Genomic DNA, 20,160 nt, shown 5'->3' with positions numbered 1-20,160 from the left:
AGCTTTTCTAATCACCTTCCAAAACCCCACTCCAAATACCATCATGTTGGTTTTAGGCTTTGGGCATAATGAACTTTGAGGTACCAAGTACATTCAGCCTGAGAGTCAGTTGCTTTCTTCCTGGTACTTTTCCCCTTAGGCCCTTCTGTCTCTGTTTCCTAAGAAATAAGATATTCCATTATATAACCACAGCATAGTTAACATTGATTGGACCCATATTTCATTTTTATTTTGCCCCCAAATTTCTTCTTCAGGATATAATCTAGGATCAGCTGTTGTGTTTGGTTTTCTGGAATGATTCCTTTGTCTTATGACATACATGTCATACTTTATCTCTCACCCTCTGGTATAATGCCATTTGTTTTCAGTTTGTTATGGCCTGGTTTTGCCTTCTTGGACAGAACACTTAGAGGCCACAGTGGGTCCACACTAAGGCCTGACTTCATTGTTAAGATTAGTTGGGATCAACTCAGGAAGTATCACTTGACTCTGTGGTAATCACCGTTGTTGTTTTCTCCCTGCACCTCTTAGGGACACTCTAGGACTAAGCAGACAGCTTGTCCCCCATTAGCCCTGCTGGCCCTTCACTTTTGCTTGACACTACTCTGATTTCAGTAGTTGAAGGGTGGTACTGTTCTTTGTTTGTTTGTTTGTTTGGAGACAGGGTTTCTCTGTGTAGTCCTGGCTATCCCAGAACTTACTCTGTAAACTGGGGTGGCCTCAAACTCAGAGATCCACCTGCCTTTATCTTTGCCTCCCAAGTACTAGGATTTAAGGTGTGCGCCATCACTGCTGGGCTTGATGGCACAGTTAATGTTGAAATGCTTCCACTTTTATTATTCTGTGAGCAAGAGTGCTTGAGCTGTTTATTACCTATATGGACAAATTCATTTGCTTTTCAGGATTTTGTTCTGAGACAGGATCTCACTATGAAGCCGTAGGTGAACTCACAAAGATCTCCTTGCCTCTGCCTTCTACATGCTGGGATTAAAGGCATGCACCCCCCACTACTGAATTGGTTTTCGGTCTTTTTTATTTTTTAGATTTATTTATACATATGAATGTTTTTCCTGCATATGTGTATCATGTGCACCATATGCCTGCTTGGTGTTAGAAGAGGACCCCTGAAACTGGCGCTGTAGATGGTTGTGAGCCACCATATGGGTACTGGGAATAGAACCCAGGTCCTCTACAAGAGCAATGTGTGCTCCTAATCACTGAGCCATCTCTCCAGCTCTGTCATTTTACTGATTATATTTTATTCTTTTCCTGGTCGTGTTATTCCAGTTTTGGTAAGTGGGAATCCCTTGAGTGTAGTTGGAGGCTGTTTGTTTGTTCCTGGCTGCCCAGACTCGAAATAATCACACAGAAACCATATTATTTGAAATACTGGTTGGCCAATAGCTTAAGCGTACTTCTGGCTAACTCGTATCTTAAATTAACCCATTTCTATTCATCTGTGTATCAACACACAGTCGTGGCCTACTGACAAAGTTTTGGAGGGCTCCAGAGGAGGTGTCTGTCTCCAGTGGCAGCTACATGGCTTCTCACTTGACTCCGGCTACACACTCTCTCTCTCTCTCTCTGTGTATCTCTCCCAGCCTGGCTGTATTCTGTTAAGCCATTGGCCGAAAGCAGCTTCTTTATTAACCAATAAAAGCAACACACATACAGGACTTCCCATACCACTTGAGCAGCTGCATAAATTCAGAGACATCCCTAAGACTTTGTAGAGTTTCTGTTCATCCACATCTAAGTGATTGGGTCCTCTTCTCTCCCTCAGTCAAGGTGTCAGCCAGCATCTCCAAGAAGTCCTGAGTTCTCGTGTGAGAAGTGACAGTAAAGAATGACATGCTCATAGCTCCGCTCTGTCTGACACAGAGACAGGAAACACACAGGTACAAACAGACACGCATGGACATAGGTGTGTGCACACATCTGAGTATGGATGCCCAGTATTCATGTGTTCATCTTCAGTCAGAACCTTTACCCTCAGGTTTGCTTGTTCCCACTTTTCTTCTCTCTCTCTCTCTCTCTCTCTCTCTCTCTCTCTCTCTCTCTCTCTCTCTCTCTCTCTCTCTCTCCTCTCTCTCTCTCTCTCTCTCTTTTGTTGTTGTTTTCTTCTTCTAGGTTTCTCTGTGTAGCCCTGACTGTCCTGAAATTCGTTGTGTAGACCAGGCTGGCCTCGAACTCAGATCCACCTTCTTCTGTGTCTGTCCATGCTGCCCTCCCTGCCCCAGCTGAGATTAAAGGTGTGTACCACCACCGCCTGGCCGCTTGCTCTCTTTTTTAAAGAATTGTGTGTGTGCATGCATGTATGCACTTGTGTTTATATGTGTGTGCATGTATGCATGTACATGTACATGTCAAGTGTACACGTGTGCTCATTGGTGTGTGTTATGTATGTGTGTGTATATATATGTAAGGCACTCTTATGTGCACATGTGGAAGTCAGAGGACAGCTTTTCAGGAGTCTGCTTTCTTCTTCCATCTTGCTTTTGAGATGGGGGTCTCTCCTCTGCTGTTGCTGTCCTTTTGGTTACCGTAGACTGGCTGGCCTGTTCTCCCATCTCTGCCTTCAGTCTCATCTCTTGCCAGAGGAATTCTGGGGTCTAGGGGTGCTCCTGCATCTAGCTGCTTTCATGGGTTATTAGGGTGGAACTCAGGTGTCAGGTTTGTCAGTAAGCCCTTTTGCCTGCTGAACCATATCTGGCTCATGTTTGCTTTTTCTACGACACACCTAAAATGATTTTTTGAATACAGGGTCCATCTTTGTAGCCTTGTTTGGGCTTGGAACTTGCAGTTGTCCTACCTCAGCTTCTGTAGTGTTGGGTTGGGGGTTATAGATTAGTGGTAGAGCATTTAACATGTGGGTGGCCCTGGATTTGTACCTCTGCCACACACATGCACAAAATGAAAACAAACAGAAATGATCACCCTTTCCTGCCTACACTGTGTGTTTGTTTGAGACAGGGTCTTGCTGTGTTAACCAGGCTGGCCTTGAAACTGAGACACTCCTCCTCAGCACTTGAGTGCCGGGTTCCAGGTGTGCTACCACACACAGCTCTACACTATAGACATTTGGGGTGAACATTTCTAGATCTCTCTCTAAACATCCATAATTTCATCATCTTTATATTACGTTGTCCTGTAACTCATTCCCTACTAACCAGCATGCCTTCAGTGTTCTTCCATAATAGTTTGCCTAATGTTGCTCTACTCACAAAAAAGCCCATAGCCTCTGTGTGCTGATTGCAGAACAGGACTGTGATTCTGTTACTGGGCTTTGATAGCTTTTGCTGTAGAATAGGGAGCTCACATAAACATCTTTGTAACCAAGTCTTCATTTTTCCCTTAGGATAGAAGTGGAATTACTGGTCAAAGGGTATGTATGCTTTTGAGTCTTTCCGAGTGGCCAGAAGCTCTGGTGGTATTTGCAGGCTAGTGTGTCTCCGTTAGACAGTACGTTGGAGTCATAGAGAATACTTCAAAAGCAGAGATACCCAGGACCACCTCCCAGAGGGTCTTATTTCGTGGATCTGCAATGGATCCAGAATTAATAGTCTTAAAAGATTTTATTCTTATATGTGTATGTGTAGGTGCTGGGAACTGAATTCAGGTCCTGCAGAAGAGTAGTATGTGTTCTTCACCACTGAGTCATTTCAACAGCCTGAGTTAGAGTTCTTAAAAGCTCCCCAAAAGTTATTTATATGCAGCATATGCAGCAGATTTGATTAGGTGAAAGTGGTAGTGTATTATTTTATTGATAATTTTCTTCTGAAAAATTTTCAGGCATTCAGATCTGGGAGAAGTGGCCCCAGAAGTAAAAGCTTCAGACAGCCAAACATCCGTGGCAATCGCAGGTAAACCAGACTGGACCGTTCTGAAATAGCTGGGTTTCTTCTGTCTGTTGGGATTCTGGAGTCTGCACTCTTCGTGGGCTGGGTTACTCTGGACCTCGCAAACAAACTCAAGGCTTTGTTTCTCTCTGTAGAAGAGATTCCATCTTAAGATGTTCAAGTCTCTGCATACTTCATTGGCGTTATTGTTTCTTTTCTTATAAAGCTATAAGTTGTGCAAATACTAGACCTTTACTGGAGACACAGGTACATAATATGTAAATATTTTGTCCCATTGTGTTTACCTCTCACTGTGTGTATGTCTGTGTGTTGTGTGTTTTGTTGTTGTTGTTTTTGCTGCTAGGATTCAAACCCAGGGCCTCAAAATATAGAGTACTGTGCCCTTGAGTACATTCCCAGCTCTGCTTTTACTTTTTTCAAGACAGGGTTTCTCTGTGTAGCTCTGGCCATCCAGGAACTCACTCTGTATACCAGGCTGGCCTTGAACTCACAGAGATTTGTCTGTCTTTGCCTCCCGAGTACTGGGATTAAAGGTGTGCGCCACCAACACCAGGCTTTCACTTTTTTTTTTTTAAAAAGACAGGTTCTCACTAAATAGCTCTGACTGGCTTGGAACTTACTTTGTAGACCAGACTGGCCTCAGACTCACAGAGATCTGTCTGCTTTTGCTTCTGAGTACTAGAACTAAAGGTGTAGCCACAATGCCTGTCGGTTTTCACTTTCTCGATATTTTTCTTTGATGCACAATGTTTTTACTTATCTTTTGCTTTTGTCAACTGCCTCTTTAGCATCACATCTAAGAATCCAGCATGAAGTCCAAGGTTACAGAGATTTACTCACATGTCTGCTAAGAGTTTCATGATTTCGGGGGGTGGGGTAGGGTTCAAGACAGGGTTTCTCTGTGTAGTTCTGATATCCCAGAATTTGCTCTGTCTACCAGGCTGGCCCTGAACTCAGTGATCCACCTGCCTCTGCCTCTGAGTGCTGGGATTAAAGGCTAGTGCCACCACCACCTGGCTTTGAGTTTAATGATTTTTAATTCTTACGGTTATATTGTTTATTCATTTTAAGGTAATTTGTTGTGTATGGTGTGGGACCACCTATGAGCTTTATTCTAACCAGCATTAACAGCCTTGAGGTGTCACATGGTAGATGTTTATTTACTGCTTGGTAACAAATAGCCTATGTCTTGATGGAAAATTAGCAAGCATGTGTTAGGTGCTGTAATAATCGGGAGAGAAGGATCACTTTGTTTCAGTGAGAATGCTTTAATACTCCACTGTCGAGGCTTATGTTGGGGGGACCAGCCCCCCTAAACCTCTCAGGATTTAGAAAGAAAGCTATAGCAGGTGAAAACTGACTAAAAAGGCCTGAGGATAAATAAATTAATTCACATGTGTTCTATTTATTTTTCCTGTGCTCCCTCCAGTGCTTTCTCCAGTGCCCTTTCAATGCTTCCCTTGATGTTTCTCGCTGTTCCCTTTCAATGTTTCTTCTCAGTGTTCCTCCCAATCCCAACCGTTTCCAGTTTATATATCACACAAACATAGTTAACAATTCTCTGGTAAATATTAGTGATGCTGAGTATGCATCTCTTAGGGCTAGCAAGATGAATGAAGCAGGCACCAGTTGTCTTACTACTGTCTCAGAGGGGGCATGGCTGTAGATACCTCCCTATAGATACCGGGAGGATTAAGTCAGTACAGAATCCTAAAACGGGAAAAAGGGGGTTTGTGTACTAACTGGTTAGGCTAGAAGTCTGTGATTAATAATTGTAGAGAAAAACGACGCAGTGCTGTTGCACTTTGTGAGCACTTCTGTTTCAGTGGTGGCTGGGAACACAGTTTTGTGGTAACCATGGCAACCAGCATAAGCTGTAGATGGCGCTTGGCCCCCCTGGGGCCAACAGGGTGCTGTGGGGTGCTGTATCCTCTGGCACCCAGATGAGAAGGAATTCCTTCCTCTGGGGCTGGTTTAACAATCTAAGCTTTTTTCCCAGTATTTCTAGGGGTAAAGGCACAAACAGTTAATTTTCTAGATTAAGATCTTGTGTCAGTGAAATCGAGGTGGAAGTAAGTATAGAATATTAATAGCTTGTTAGGGTAGAGCAAAGACCAGTAGGTTATACTCTCCTGAGCTGGCTGTCGGAGATTTTAGGGCCGCCCAGACCTATCAGTAAAGGTAGATGTGCTACCCCCTGCTCAATGCCTGTTCCGTTGAGGTTCCCATGTGGTCCAGAGCAGAGGTCCCTTCCTTGTCAGAAGTGCAGTCAATGAGGTTTAGTTGAGTGAATGCTTTCATACCAGGGCCCTCCCTATCCAATTGCCAGTACAGGAAAAGTCATGTCTAAGGAATGATTTATACACTGCTGGGATGTTTCGGGATGAGTCCCACTATAGAAAGGAGGAAGGCTATGGCTTCACAAGATGTTTACAGAATTGACAAATTCCGTCAAAAGACGGGTGTTCCCGAAGCTCTGCAGATCGGGTTTCTCATTGGAATGCACTCCTGTGATTCTGTCTAGTGGTCTGCTAGCTGTTCTGTTACTGTATCATGCTTGTGGCTCACAGCGCCCCACTTTCAGTTCCTCCACCTGGGCTTGGGACAGTTCTCACAGGACCTGCTATGTCAGGCTTACCCCTGAGTCACAGTTATACCCCCTTCTCGCCTTTTTGTTTTATTAAAACATAGTTTGTTAAATTGCAAATATTGGTCTGAAACTCAGAGTAATCCAATTACTTCTTTAACTTGCTACTTTCCCGAGGGGCAGCCTAGGATTACAGACATGTGCCATCAGGTCAGCCTCTTAAAAAACTATCAGTCTTACATAGTGCTCTACAGCTGTAATCCCAGCACTCAGGAGCCAGAAGCAAATGGAGCTCTGTGAGTTTGAGGCCAGCTTCACCTCATAGCAAGTTCCAGGACATCCAGAGCTACATAGAGACCCTGTCTCAAAGCAACAACAGCAACAACAACAAACCCCCAAAACCAAAAAAATGTTTATTTTGCCTGCATTTATGTACACTATGTGTGTGTAGTGCCCATAGAAGGCCAAAGGAGGGTATTGTTTCCCTGAACTGGGGTCACAGGCAGTTATGAACCACCTTGTAGGAACTGAACCTTGGCCCTCTCTGCAAGAGCATCAAGTGCTTTTAACCCCGGAGCTCTCTCCAACCCCTGTACTTGGCTATTATTTTCTTCTCTAGTTATTTTTTCTCTTCACACTACATTTTGAATTCTTTGGGAAAAATTATTTTTTTAGACTCTTATTTTTACTTTGAGTAAGTATGTTTTTAATTTCTGGACATTGTGATTTGATTCTTGAGTCCTTTTGTGTTTTTATTCAAATCATCCTGCTTCCAATAGCCACCCCCCTTTATTTTTCTCTTTTTCCAGAAAAATTATCAAAAGAGACAGTTTAAAATGTTAGATTTAGACCTGGATGGAGGTGGGTGGTCCTTGGACTTCCCACAGGGCAGGGAACCCTGATTGCTCTTTGGGCTGACGAGGGAGGGGACTTGATTGGGGGAGGGGGAGGGAAAGGGGAGGTGGCGGTGGGGAAGAGACAGAAATCTTTAATTAATTAATAAATAAATAAATTAAAAAAAAAAACAAAAAAAAATGTTAGATTTATCCCAGCAATTTGGAGGCAGAGGCAAGTAGATCTCTGTGAGTTCGAGGCCAGCCTGGTCTACAGGACAGCTAGTACTGTGCAGAGAAACCCTCAAAACCACAAAAACCAAAAAGGTTTATCTATTAATTACGGGGAGATCATAAGGTTGATTTAAAAAACCATATTAGAGCTGTAGCTTTATTTCCAGTCTTTGTTTCTGTTTAAGCTTGGCTTATTCCAGAATCTAACCTGGAGATACTTCTGCTCCTGAGTATTTGAGGAATGCTCACTGTAGTCCCAACAGTCGGCAGAGGCTGCTGCAGACTTCTTGGTAGAAAGGCTCTAACTGCTAATGAAGTGAACGTCTGTACCCTTTCTTTCTAGATTTGGAATGGAGAGAAATGGAAGGAGATGACTGCGGGTTCCATTATGGAGGTAGAAACTGTGGGACTGAGGACAGACTGGGTTGGGAAGGTGAGGGTGTGGATGCAAGTGAAAAACAGCTAGGACGTGATGGTTTGTGTGGTTATATTTCTAGGAATTACAGCTTTGGTTTTTAAAAAAGAGGGTTTGGATTTGTTTCCCTTAATTTACTTTGTCAGTCTATTTGACATTAATTTCAAGTTATTAGATTAACCCCTTTATTTCCCTTTGCTTTTCTCACAGATGGTGCAAACGAGGCTCAGGATAGTGACTTCCCGACAGGTCTGCATTTTGTCCTTTTTTTCCAGCTTTCCATTCTACTGGAGGAGAGCACCCTATAGGTGGCTAATTCCTAAACTTGCCTGTATCACATCACCTTGGTATTTGACTGTAGACCCTTCTTGTCTATCACCCCTTTATGAACTATTAGTAATGTTGCTAAAAACCAAACCACTGGAAACTTACTATGGAGTAACCAGTTGTTCCTTTAACTTATTTATACTGTCACCGTGAGTTACTGTCTTTGTGAGTGGAGGCTTCCTCATGTATCTTATTTTTAGCAAGTTCCTGAAGTGTTTCTAATGTTCAGTTATCAAAACTTAGGAACTCTAGCAATAGCTTCATTTGCATATTGCAAACTTGGGCCCAGAGTTGCTGAATGGTCTCCTAAGGTACATATGTAGAATAATTTTATTTTTTTTGTGATTTTCCCAAGTTGCTTTGATGATCATGCTGTTTAAGCAACAATGGTTGTTGTGTGTGCCTGGCTTCATTTGGGCATAACAGGGAAACCTGAGTAATAGTTATGTAGATTTTCTGCCAAAGCAAAGTATTCCTGTGTAGTTTTTCTGTTTTTATTTATTTTTATAATTATATTTATTTTGGGCTGGAGAGATGACTCAGTGGTTAAGAGCACTACTTGTTGCTCTTGCAGAGGACCTGGGTTTGGTTCATAGCACCAACTTGGTGGCTAATAGCTCTCTGTTACTCCAGTTCCAGAAGGATCTGATGCCCTCTTCTGGCCTCTTTGGGTACTGCATGCACATAATACACAGTTAAAATACACATATACATAAAGGAAAAATAGATTTTTTTAAAATTAAAATGTGAGGATCTGTTTTCTCCTTCTGCCATGTGGATACCAGGGATCAAACTCAGGTCACTAGGTCTGGAGGTAAGTGGTTTATCTGCTGAACCATATTACCAGGCTAGTTGTTCTGTTTTTAAAACAAATTCACAGCATCCACCCCCTCCCCCTGTAACTTCTCAAGTGATCCTTCAGCCATATTGCTGTAGAACTCGGAGCCCTGAACTGGCAAGATGGCTCAGAGGTAAAAGAGCTGGCTACCGAACCTGATGACCAGAGCTGGCTCCTCAGGACTCCTACAGGTTTTTCTCTCACCTCTAGACATGTGCCATAGCTCACCTGTACAAATAAGTTTAGAAGCCTGAGCCCTAAAACCAATGTTATTGGACACTTATGGTGTTATATGCCTGTAGTTCCAAGGTAGATGCAGAAAGATTGAATCTATTCACAGGTTTGAGACAAGACTGGGGGCACCATCCCCTCCTCCCCACCTTCATTGTTAAAGAATAAGAAAAAGAGCTAGAAATGTAGCTCAATGGTGAAATACTGCCTAGCATGTTGGTTCCATTTCAGTACTGCAAAATAAATAAATACATATATAAATAAATAAGAAGTGAACCACTTATATTGGGTATGAACATTGGTAAGCTGCCAGGCCAAGATCTGGATACAGTTAGAATTTTATGATCATTAACTTATAAAGTTTGCATTATACAGGGTGACATTCAGTGTCTACCAGGCCTCAGTCCACACCAGATGTCTTATTGTGACTGCATTAGTCAGGGTTCTATAGAGTAATGGAACTTAGAGAATGAAGCTTTATATAAAGAAAGGGAATTTATTAGAATGGCTTGTAGGCTGTGGTCCAGCTAGTCCAACAGTGGCTGCCTATGAACAGAAGGTCCAAAGATTGACCAGTAGTTGGTCAATCCATAAGGCTGGATGTCTGAGTTTGTCCTCAGTATATGCCAGAATCCCAAAGGAGTAATTCTAATGCAAGTGAAGAAATGGACGTGCTAGTAGGGTGAGAACAAGCAGACAAACAGCAATAACTTCCTCCTTTTGTGTCTATATAGGCTTCCAGCAGAAGGTTTGGTCCAGATTGGAGGTGGGTCTTCCCACCACAAGAGATCTGGATTAAAGGTGTGTCTTACCACCTCAACTCAAAGATCCAGATTAGAAGTGGATCTTCCCATTTAAAATTAAGCAAAAATTCTTTCAGGTGTGCCCTCCATTTTTTGATTTTAGTTAAATTTCAAGTTTAATGTAATCAAGTTGACAACCAAAATATCCTTCACAGTCACCAAAACCCAAGTAATTATACAGGGAGTGATAGTTTACACATACACTCCTAACAGTTTTGAGGCTAGAATGTGTAGATGGAGTTTATGTCCTGCCCAGTCCTGCAGCCATTGAGTCCCAAAGAAACAACACATAGGCTTATATTAATTATAAACTGTTTGACCTATTAGCTCAGGCTTATTATTAATTAGCTCTTACAACTTAACCCATAATTCTAGCCAGGAAGTAGTGGCGCACACCTTTAATCCCAGCACTCGGGAGGCAGAGGCAGGCAGATCTCTATGAGTTTGAGAGCAGCCTGGTCTACAAGAGCTAGTTCCAGGACAGGCTCCAAATCTATAGAGAAACCCTGTCTTGAAAAACCAAAAATAAATAAATAAAAAATAAAAAATTAACCCGTAACTCTTACCTATGTTTAGTCTTGTGGCTCGGTACCTTTTCTCAGTAAAGCATTTTCATCTTGCTTCCTCTGTGTCTGGGTGGTGACTGCATCTCTGCCTTTTCTCTTCCCAGAATTCTCTTAGTCTGGTTTCCCCACCTATATATACTTCCTGCCTGGCTACTGGTCAATCAGTGTTTTATTAAACCAATATTAGTGACAAATCTTTACAATGTACAAAAGCTTTATCCCACAGCAAGCGTGAGTTACATAATGAGACTGTCTTAGAATATCAATGCTCATTGGGTGTGGTGCTTTGTACGTCTAATCCCAGTGCTCAGGTGGATGTATAATTGTGAGACCATCCTGGTTTGCATAGATTAAGGTTAGTTAGGGCTATGTAGTGAGATCCAGGAGAGCTAGGACTACGTAGAACAACCTGTTTGAAAACAAAAATAAAACAAGATAAGAATTTAAATATATATATGTTTATATATCTTGATATATGAATAAAGTTGGAGATGTAACTTAATGGTAGAGCATTTGCATGGCGTGCAGAAGGCTCCCCATCTTCAGCACCACAAAAATCCAAAATCATAACACAAACCAGAACTCGGCATTACTGGTCTTGAGTTTGCAAAAGGGTGCTGAGCAATGGTTTGCTGTTTTTCTTTTAACAGTCTCTAGTTTTAGTAACAAAGATTAAACAAACAAACAAAAAACAAGAAAGCATTTATTAAACAACCCAGAGTGTGATTAGAGGTTGTGCTCTCATGGGAATTTCCTGGTGACATTTTTCCTCCAGGTCTTGAGGCAGGCTTTTGCTGTGTATCCCATGCTGGTCTTGAATTTGCATCAGTCTTACTGTTTGAGCTTCTGGAGTTCCAGGCGTGTTTCACCATGCCCCCAGATTCCTGACTGGGCTTGAGCATGGGGTAGATACCCTTGTAGTCTGAGGACTGAGAAGTGGAGCTCAGCACCTAAGTAACATGTCTGCTCATTCTAGCTACTTAGGTTTAAGCTCAGAGTTAAATGTTGCAGACACCTAGAAAAACTAAGAGTCACTGCATTAATATGACCTCTCGAGTCTTAAATGTAACTCTTCAGTTTCCTGGCTCTCCCTCCCTCCCTCCCTCCCTCCCTCCCTCCCTCCCTCCCTCCCTCTCCTCTCTTTCTGTTTCTTTATTTTTTCTCTCTTTTTTCTTTTCTTTTTTTCTCTTTTCTTTTCTTTAAGATAGGGTCTTTGTGTGTGACCATGGCTGGCCTGGAATGCTCTGTGAAGACCAGGCTAGCCTGGAATTTGTAGGAGATGTACCTGCCTCTGCTTCCCTGGTACTGGAATTAAAGGCATGAGTCACCATGCCTGGCTGTAGATTCGTTTTAGTTATGAGTCTGGGTGTATGGATGTGGATGTCGGTGCCCGCAGAGGCTGCAGGATCTCTGGAGTTGGAGTCACGAGTAGGGTGAGCTACCTGAGAAGGGCCCTGAGAAATGAACTCTGGACTTGTTCTCTGCTCTGGAAGAGCAGTATGTGCTTCTAACCACGGAGTCATCTTGCCAGCCCATCTTCCTTCCTACAGTTAGTGCCTTACATGTTTTAGTTAGGTGGCACAATTGATAGAGGGTTTTACTTTCTACTCCAGTCTTAGGTCAACCCAGCAAATCCTGGGCCCCTTGGGCCTGCATCCTGTTCTGAGGAATGTCCTCTCCAACTCCTTCCTGCTAGGCTTTTCTCCAGCTCTACCTTGGCCCTGACTTGAAAATGAAGGCTAAACATTTTTATTTCTTTTCCCTTCAGTGGAGAGAAGCAGGCTCCAGGAAATGCTGTCCCTGTTGGGCCTGGAGACATACCAGGCCCAGAAGCTCACCCTCCAGGACTCCCTGCAGATCAGTTCTGACAGCATGAAGAACTGGGCTCCTCAGGTCCCCAAGGACCTTCCCTGGCATTTCCTCAGGAAGCTGCAGGCCCTTAATTCTGACGCCAGGAACACCACCATGGTGCTGGATATGCCTCCAGATGCCTGGCCTGCCGAGAAGGAGAGCCAGATGGAGGAGGAGATGATCTACTGGGACCCGGCTGAGGACATGGCTGCTGATGACATCTACTCCTTCTCTGAGCTGCCCATGCCCGACACACCTGTGAACCCCCTGGACCTTCTCTGTGCTCTCCTGCTGTCTTCAGACACCTTTCTGCAGCAGGAGGTCCTACTCAAGATGTCCCTCTGCCAGTTTGCACTCCCGCTTGTATTGCCTGATTCAGAAAACCACTACCACACTTTTCTCCTCTGGGCCCTGCGGGGCGTTGTGCGGACGTGCTGTTTCCAGTCCCCACGGGGCCTTGGGAGTTTTCGAGAAGACAGCGTGGTTCTGTCCAGGGTGCCCACCTTTGCCTTCGTGCGCATGGATGTCAGCAGCAACTCTAAGTCCCAGCTGCTCAATGCCATCCTCAGCCCGGCTCGCCGGCAGTGGGACCGCTTCTGGCATCGGGACCTCAATTTAGGCACCAATTCTCGAGAGATTGCAGATGGGTTGGTAGAAATCTCCTGGTTTTTCCCCAGTGGTAAGGAGGACCTGGATATTTTCCCAGAGCCTATGGCCTTTCTGAACTTGAGAGGTGACATTGGGTCTCACTGGCTGCAGTTCAAGCTCTTGACAGAAGTCTCCTCTGCTGTGTTTATTTTGACTGACAACATCAGTAAGAAGGAATACAAACTGCTGTACTCCATGAAGGAGTCAACCACAAAGTACTACTTCATTCTGAGTCCCTACCGAGGGAAACGGAACACAAACCTGCGCTTCCTCAACAGGCTGATTCCCGTGTTGAAGATAGACCACTCTCATGTCCTCGTGAAGGTCAGCAGCACCGACAACGAGAGCTTTGTGAGGCGGATCCGAGCGATTATATGCAGTGTGGCGCGCTCTCCCTGCAGGAGGCTGTCTGTGGAGGACATGGCACACGCGGCACGGAAGTTAGGCCTCAGAATTGATGAGGACTTTGAGGAGTGTCAGAAGGCGAAGGAGCGGATGGAGAAGATTATCAGGAAGATCAAGGATGTGGATGCCTACAAGAGAGACGAGCTGAGGCTGCAGGGAGACCCTGCAAGGAAGGCAGCCCAAGTCGAAAGAGAGTTCTGCCAGCTCCCGTGGGTCTCGGAACCCCCAGAGAAGCACCGGGCTGAGCTGAGACGGCGGGTCCTGGAGCTCCGCGTGCAGCAGAATGGCCAGGAGCCCACTTCAGGGGTACAGGAGTTCATTCTGGGGATAAGCAGCCCCTCCCTGCGTGAGAGGCAGTACTTCCTGAGGTGGATGGAGTGGGGGTTAGCTCGACTAGGCTCGCCACGGCCAAGACAGCCTCCAGAGACGCTTCTCACCCTGAGACCAAAACTTGGTGGGGCCTCAGACTTGAATGAGCCCTTCTGGCCTGAGCCCTTGGGAGTGGAGCATTTCCTGCGGGAGATGGGGCAGTTCTATGAGGCCGAGAGCTGCCTGGTGGAGGCAGGGAGGCTGCCTGCTGGCCAGAGGCGCTTTGCCCACTTCCCAGGCCTGGCTGTGGAACTGCTGCTGGGTGGGCTGCCGCTGGAGCTGGTCGATGGGGCCACCCTGAGCATCCCTGTTCGCTGGGTCACTGGGCTTCTCAAGGAGCTGCATGTCCGCCTAGACAGGAGATCTCGACTAGTGGTTCTCTCTGCGCTGGGGGTGCCAGGCACAGGGAAATCTACACTCCTTAACACCATGTTTGGCCTGCGGTTTGCCACGGGGAGGAGTTGCAGTCCCCGGGGATCCTTCATGCAGCTCCTCCCTGTAGCTGAGGGCTTCAGCCAGGACTTGGGCTGTGATCAGATCCTGGTCATAGACTCTGGGGGTTTGATCAGTGGGGCCTTGCCCTCTGCTGGAGACAGGTTCGAACTGGAGGCTTCCTTGGCCACACTGCTAATGGGGCTAAGCAATGTCACTGTGGTCAGTTTAGCTGAAATGAAGGACATTCCACCAGCTATTCTTCATGCTTTTCTAAGGCTAGAAAAAACAGGGCACATGCCCAACTATCAGTTTGTCTACCAGAACCTTCATGACCTCTCTGTCCCCAGCCCCAAGCCAAGAGACAGGAGGCAGCTCCTGGATCCGCCCAGCGACCTGGGCAGGGCTGCTACCCACGTGGAGAAGCAGGGTAGCAGCTTCCGGACACTGGCAGGCCTGGCAGAGAGGCAGCATGTCTGGCACATCCCAGCCCTGTGGCATGGAGCACCCCCCATGGCCGCTGTGAGCCTGGGCTACAGTGAGGCCATTTTTGAATTGAAGAGATGCCTGCTAGAAAACATCAGGAATGGCTTGTCCAGCCAAAACCAAAACATTCAGCAGCTCATCGAGCTGGTGCGGAGGCTGTGAATGTCGTGAGGGTAGGGCCTCCTGCTGTGGCCTGTTGGGCCAGCAGCCAGCAAGGCTGTGTTTGGCACCTGAGGGTTGGCTGGTGCTTGCTGCACCTGAGAAGGAAGACAGGAGTTAAGGGCCTTTTCACAGTGTTAAGAAGCAGTCTCAGACTGACTCAGAAATATTGAGAATAGAGGCCCAGGGCGGGGTGATCCAAGCAGTGGCGTTCTCTGTCCCTAACCCATGTCGAGGCTCCTGGGAGTTGGCCCTTTGGGTAGCTGCTCCTTCACTGGTCCCTGGAATTAGGGAACAGCTCCCTTAGTCACAGCAGGTGCTGGCAGACAGGGATGTTGCGGGTTGTTCTGAAGAAGCAAAAGAGGCTTTGCTTCCATTCAGTCCACCGGTCCTTTGTGGACCAGCCTTTGTGGCACCGAAGTGCAAGGCACTGCCATGGCACTGAGCTTACGTACTGGTGTGTGAAGCGCTCCCTGACCCTTGCCCAGGAAGTGTTCGTCAGTCACCCTTTTGTGCTCCAGCACTTTGTCACACTTTCTCCTCAACACTTCATGGCACATTGTCACTTGTGTGTTTACTGTCTGCCCCTCGACTGTGAGCTGCTTGAGGGCAGGACCTAAGCACCATACAGCTCTGGGTCCCTAGGACCTGGCACACATAGGCGCTTAATAAATGTTTGTTGAACTAATGAATTGAATGAATGCTCCAATGATAGTAGCGTGTAGGTTTTGCCTCTCCGTGCCTTCCTTGTCCTTGTGCTCAGGACAACCTTTCCCTGAGGAGGGGTCTGGGAGCAGGCTGTTGCCTGGGGATAATGCCATCATAGTAACTTTTCAGCACTTTAGTCCCTGCCCCATGTGCGGTTGACAGTAGGAAGTCGCAGACTGCCGTCCCTGCATGGCAGACATGAGTAGAGAGGACCTGCTTGCTGTGCATTTAAACCTTCCCCAGCATTCTGACCTCTCTCCTCAGCAAAGTAGCCACCCTGTGAGGGACGGCCTGGAGCTCGTCCTCTCTGATTCTTCAGCTGGAATCAGCCGTTACCCCACTGAGTTTCAGAGCCCCACTCCCCTACAACTCAGGCCTAAGAGCTTCTGCTTAACTGTGCCTTGCTGCGGAGGCTTTGGGATTTCTTTTGCTTGTTTCTTGTCAGAAGTCAGGCAGTGGCCTGAGAGCCTCCCCTGTGTCTTGTCCCTTGATCCAGTGGTGGGTCTGGACATGTGGGCAGAGGGAAGCGGTCCTGAACCGTGGCAAACTGCTATCAGACCCGGTTAAGAAAAGGGGACTCTGGCTCTCAGACCTTGAAACTTTGACCTGCTCAGAGCGTTAAGATGACCATACTGTGCTGATTCAGTTGGAAGTAACAAACCTTTCTTTACCTTAAGATTCACGTCTGCCAGCTGGGCGTGGTGGTGCACACTTTTAATCCCAGTACTTAGGAGGCAGAAGCAGGTGGATCTCTGTGAGTTTGAGGCTAGCCTGGTCTACAGAGCTAGTTCTAGGACAGCCAGGGCTACAAAAAACAAACAAAATCCAACCAGTAAGTAACAATAAAAACAACAAAAACACCCTTCCCCTTTTCCTGCCAGATCTACAGAAACTTCCCTGGCACCTTCCCACACTGCAGAAATTTCACCCAGCATTCCTAGCACCAAATTTACACTGAAGCACAAGAAATAGCTCTCAGAATTGTTGCTGGCAGAGGGCCTGTGCGGTAGCTCACAGGGCACAGGCACTTGCGGCAAAGCATGGCAACTTGGATTCATTCCCCGGAACACATGTAAAACTGGAGGAGAGAACCCTCCATAAAGGAGTCCCCTGACCTCCACACATGTCATGCCATGCCACCTTCCCCGGTATGCACATCACACATGCTAATAATAAAGCTAGGGCATCCACCTTCAGAGTCCCACTCTTTCTTTTCTTTCTTTTTTCAAGACATGGTTTCTCTGTGGCTTTGGAACCTGTCCTGGAACTAGCTCTGTAGACCAGGCTGGCCACAAACTCACAGAGATCCGCCTGCCTCTGCCTCTCGAGTGCTGGGATTAAAGGTGTGCGCCACCACTGCCAAGTCAAGAGTTCCACACTTAGAAGTTCAAAATTGTTGAATTTCAACCAGTATCCTTAAATTGTTCCTAAAATCTGAGACAAGGAAGTCAGGATTGATGACAGCTGAGAAAGAGTCTTTAGCTGGGGTTATTGGTGCATAGCTGTGATGCCAGTGTTTGAGAGACAAGGATTTTCAAAGCCCAGGGTCAGTCTGGGTTATACAGCAAGACCCCCATCTCCAAGAATATAAAGGTGTATACAGCAAGACCCCCTATCTTCAGGAACATAAAAGGTGTGTTTTACATGAAGTCTGTCCATAACCTAGAAATAAAATTCAATCTGGATTCCTAAGATTTATATATATGCAGAGAGTTTTTAGTTTTATAACTTTTATTAGAGTTTCAAAGGGACAGGGTATGGGGTTACATATCTGTATTCTGAGCATTTGGGAAACTGAGGAAAGAGAATAGCTCAAGACCAGCTTGTGTACATGGTGAGATCCTATCTAAAAATACCTCGACCACTCAAGAGGCAGAGGCCGGTAGATCCCTGTAAGTTCAAGGTCAGTCTGGTCTACATAGTGAGCTCTGGACCCTGTCTCAAACCAAAATGCTAAATAACATTAAACGTCTTAATAAAGTTACTCCATCTATCATCAGGACCCAGCTGCTTTATGTTTCAAACCTGGACAACAAACTAGTCTCGGTGAGGCATTCAGGGGGCTCCCCTGCAAACAGGACATGTTAGAAGAATTCTGTGACTGTTAGCTAAGCCAAGAGAGACCATCGGAACAGAAGAGGTCTGCCTGAGCTGGCTGACTTCAGGAAGTCACTTGCCCGCTCTCCATGCCTATTTGAAGGGCTAACGTTTCTAGCCCAAGACCTAGGAGAGGTTTTCAGGACTGCTCTTGACAGTCAAACTTCAGCTGGACCCCGAGTAATTTCCCGGACTTGAGCAGCGGGCTGTTCGGCCTTCCTAAGTGCCCTTGGCTCCGATGTCAGGGGAGAGCATTCTCGGGGCCCTGGGGCTGAAGTTAGGTGTGGTGTGTGCTAAACCATGACTCCACAGGAAGAATGAGGTAGGAGGCTGCACAGGCTTCCTGTGCTGCTGCTTTCTGCTTTAGCTTGTGGGCTTCAGTGGTTGACTTCTCAGGAAAAGTGCTGGGTTCTTGTTTACTGACTGGGTAAGAGGAGTTACCAGGAAGCAGGTTTACAAAGTGAGTGTCAGACCCTCTGAATTGATTTCACTAAGTGGTAAAGAACACCCACGGTTGGATTGCATGGTTTGGGAGGCCAAGGTGAAATGACCATGAACTAGAGACCAGATTGGGCTCCACGGGAAAGTGAGAAAGACACCTTTCTAAACTCTCGTGATGCCTTGTGTTCTTGGCTGGACTGTTGCTCTTGCACAAAGTCACCCCACAGCTCAGCCTTTGAACACTGTTGCTTATGCAGGGACAGACAGATCATTTTTAAGACATCTGGACTGCAGCTAGGGTCTTCCTCCACCCGGTGGACCGGGCAGAAAAGTGCCATGGTCTTTCCCTCAGAAAGGTCTGCAGATAGCGGTTTGGGGCATCCTCCCCAAAAGATGAGTTAAGACACTAGTTCATGGGCTGGAGAGATGGCTCTGTGGTTGGAGTGCTTGCTGCTGCAGAGAATTTGGGTTCTGTTCCAGCACTTACATGGTGGCTCATAACTGATGCCCTTTTCTGGCCTCCCACGCAGCACCAGGCACAAATACATGCATGCAGGCAATAATCACACACATAATCATCATCATCATCCCAAACTAGTTCACAATTCCACTGCAAACTGTAATCTCTGAGGGGATTTCAAAAGGAACATGCACCTGCTTTCTCACGGAGATGAGGCTGGTTGGGCTCTGTCTTCTGAGCGCGCAGGCTACTGGTTGTCATGCGAAGAACAAGAACTCATATCAGAAAGCAATGCACCCTTCCAGCGTGGCCTTGAGCCTGGAGGGGTATTGTGGCCATTCATGTGGAGATTGCTCCTAACTGAGGCTGCTCCATACCCAGCAGCCACTCACCTAGCCCCAAAGGCTGGGGTCACCCCCTCATACTAGCATGGTTCTGAATTTTCACCGTACCAAAAGTGAACTCCAGATACGTCAAGAGTGCAGGTTCTGAACAAGGCCTGCACCTGGCTACTATGTGAATCTGGAGCCTCCACCATCTCATCTGTAAAGCCTGCAGATACTTCAGCATGATGTCTGGGAAGACAGAGTGCATTAACACAAGTGTATGCTGTAGAAGAAATATCTCCCTTAGAAAGTCCCCACCTGGAGCTGGGGAGATGGCTCAGTGGTTAAGTGCACTTTCTTCTCTCCCAGAGGCCCTGCACTCTTAGCATCCATACCAGGCAGCTCACAAGTCCCTAGCTCCAGGGGACCCTACGCGCTCTTCTGGCTTCCACAGCACCTGCACACACCGGACATACACTCACAGACAGCACACACAAATGTTAAAAATGAAATTTGCACTGGTTGGGCTGGGGAAATGGCCCAGGAGGTAAAGTGTTGGCTGTGCATGAGGATCAGAACTGGGAGACCTAAAATCCTCAGAAAAGCTTGTCATCCCATTGCTTAAGGGAGGGAGGCGGGCCTGGCTTGGTGATGCATGATGCAGAGGCAGATTGCTTCTGTAGGCCAGTTAGAGCTTCACGTCTCATACAACAAGACAAAAGGAAAAGACAGGAGCCCTGGAGCAAGCCGCCAGGCTAGACTAGCTGAATTGGTGAGGGCTGCAGAGGCTCTGTGAGAGCCCGTGCTTCAGTTAAGACAGTGAGGGGTGATGGAGGAAGCCCCCCCGCATGCTGCTGTCTCTAATAGAACACACTTAACTGCTCGAGGGGACACAGAAGCCAAGCAGTCTCCATGTCCTGCAGCCACCCGAGTCGAGTTTATGACTTCACTTTTATGAGACTCAAGGCTCTGTTCTTTCTCTTCTTCAAAGGCCAAAGAGAACAAAAACAAACCAAAGGCTCAAACAGTCAGCTAGACTCAGGACACTAACGTCTCTGTGGGAATATGGTATTAGTTTTCACGT

General features: G+C 46.3%; 1 protein-coding gene across 8 annotated transcripts in view; it reads left to right on the top strand.

The window, feature by feature from the left end:
• Urgcp (upregulator of cell proliferation) overlaps window positions 1-17,748 on the top strand; it is a 35,332-nt gene extending 17,584 nt beyond the window's left edge. For 2 of the 8 annotated variants that reach the window (XM_050141241.1, XM_050141238.1), the window contains exons 2-6: window positions 3,359-3,385; window positions 3,793-3,863; window positions 7,858-7,908; window positions 8,140-8,178; window positions 12,463-17,748. In XM_050141241.1, coding sequence (XP_049997198.1) covers window positions 7,875-7,908; window positions 8,140-8,178; window positions 12,463-15,047 — 2,658 coding nt within the window. In that variant the 5' untranslated portion in view covers window positions 3,359-3,385; window positions 3,793-3,863; window positions 7,858-7,874 and the 3' untranslated portion in view covers window positions 15,048-17,748. The other 6 variants (XM_050141237.1, XM_050141242.1, XM_050141244.1 and 3 more) reach the window with 6 other exon arrangements.
• The last annotated feature ends 2,412 nt before the right edge of the window (window positions 17,749-20,160 follow it).

The sequence above is a fragment of the Alexandromys fortis genome, unplaced genomic scaffold, assembly GCF_014885135.2.
Source record: "Alexandromys fortis isolate MF-2015 unplaced genomic scaffold, M_Fortis_MF-2015_v1.1 scaffold_7, whole genome shotgun sequence".
In the NCBI taxonomy this organism is placed as follows: domain Eukaryota; kingdom Metazoa; phylum Chordata; class Mammalia; order Rodentia; family Cricetidae; genus Alexandromys; species Alexandromys fortis.
The sequence above is the reverse complement of the archived record's forward strand: the minus strand, read 5'-3'. Positions and strand labels throughout refer to the sequence as shown.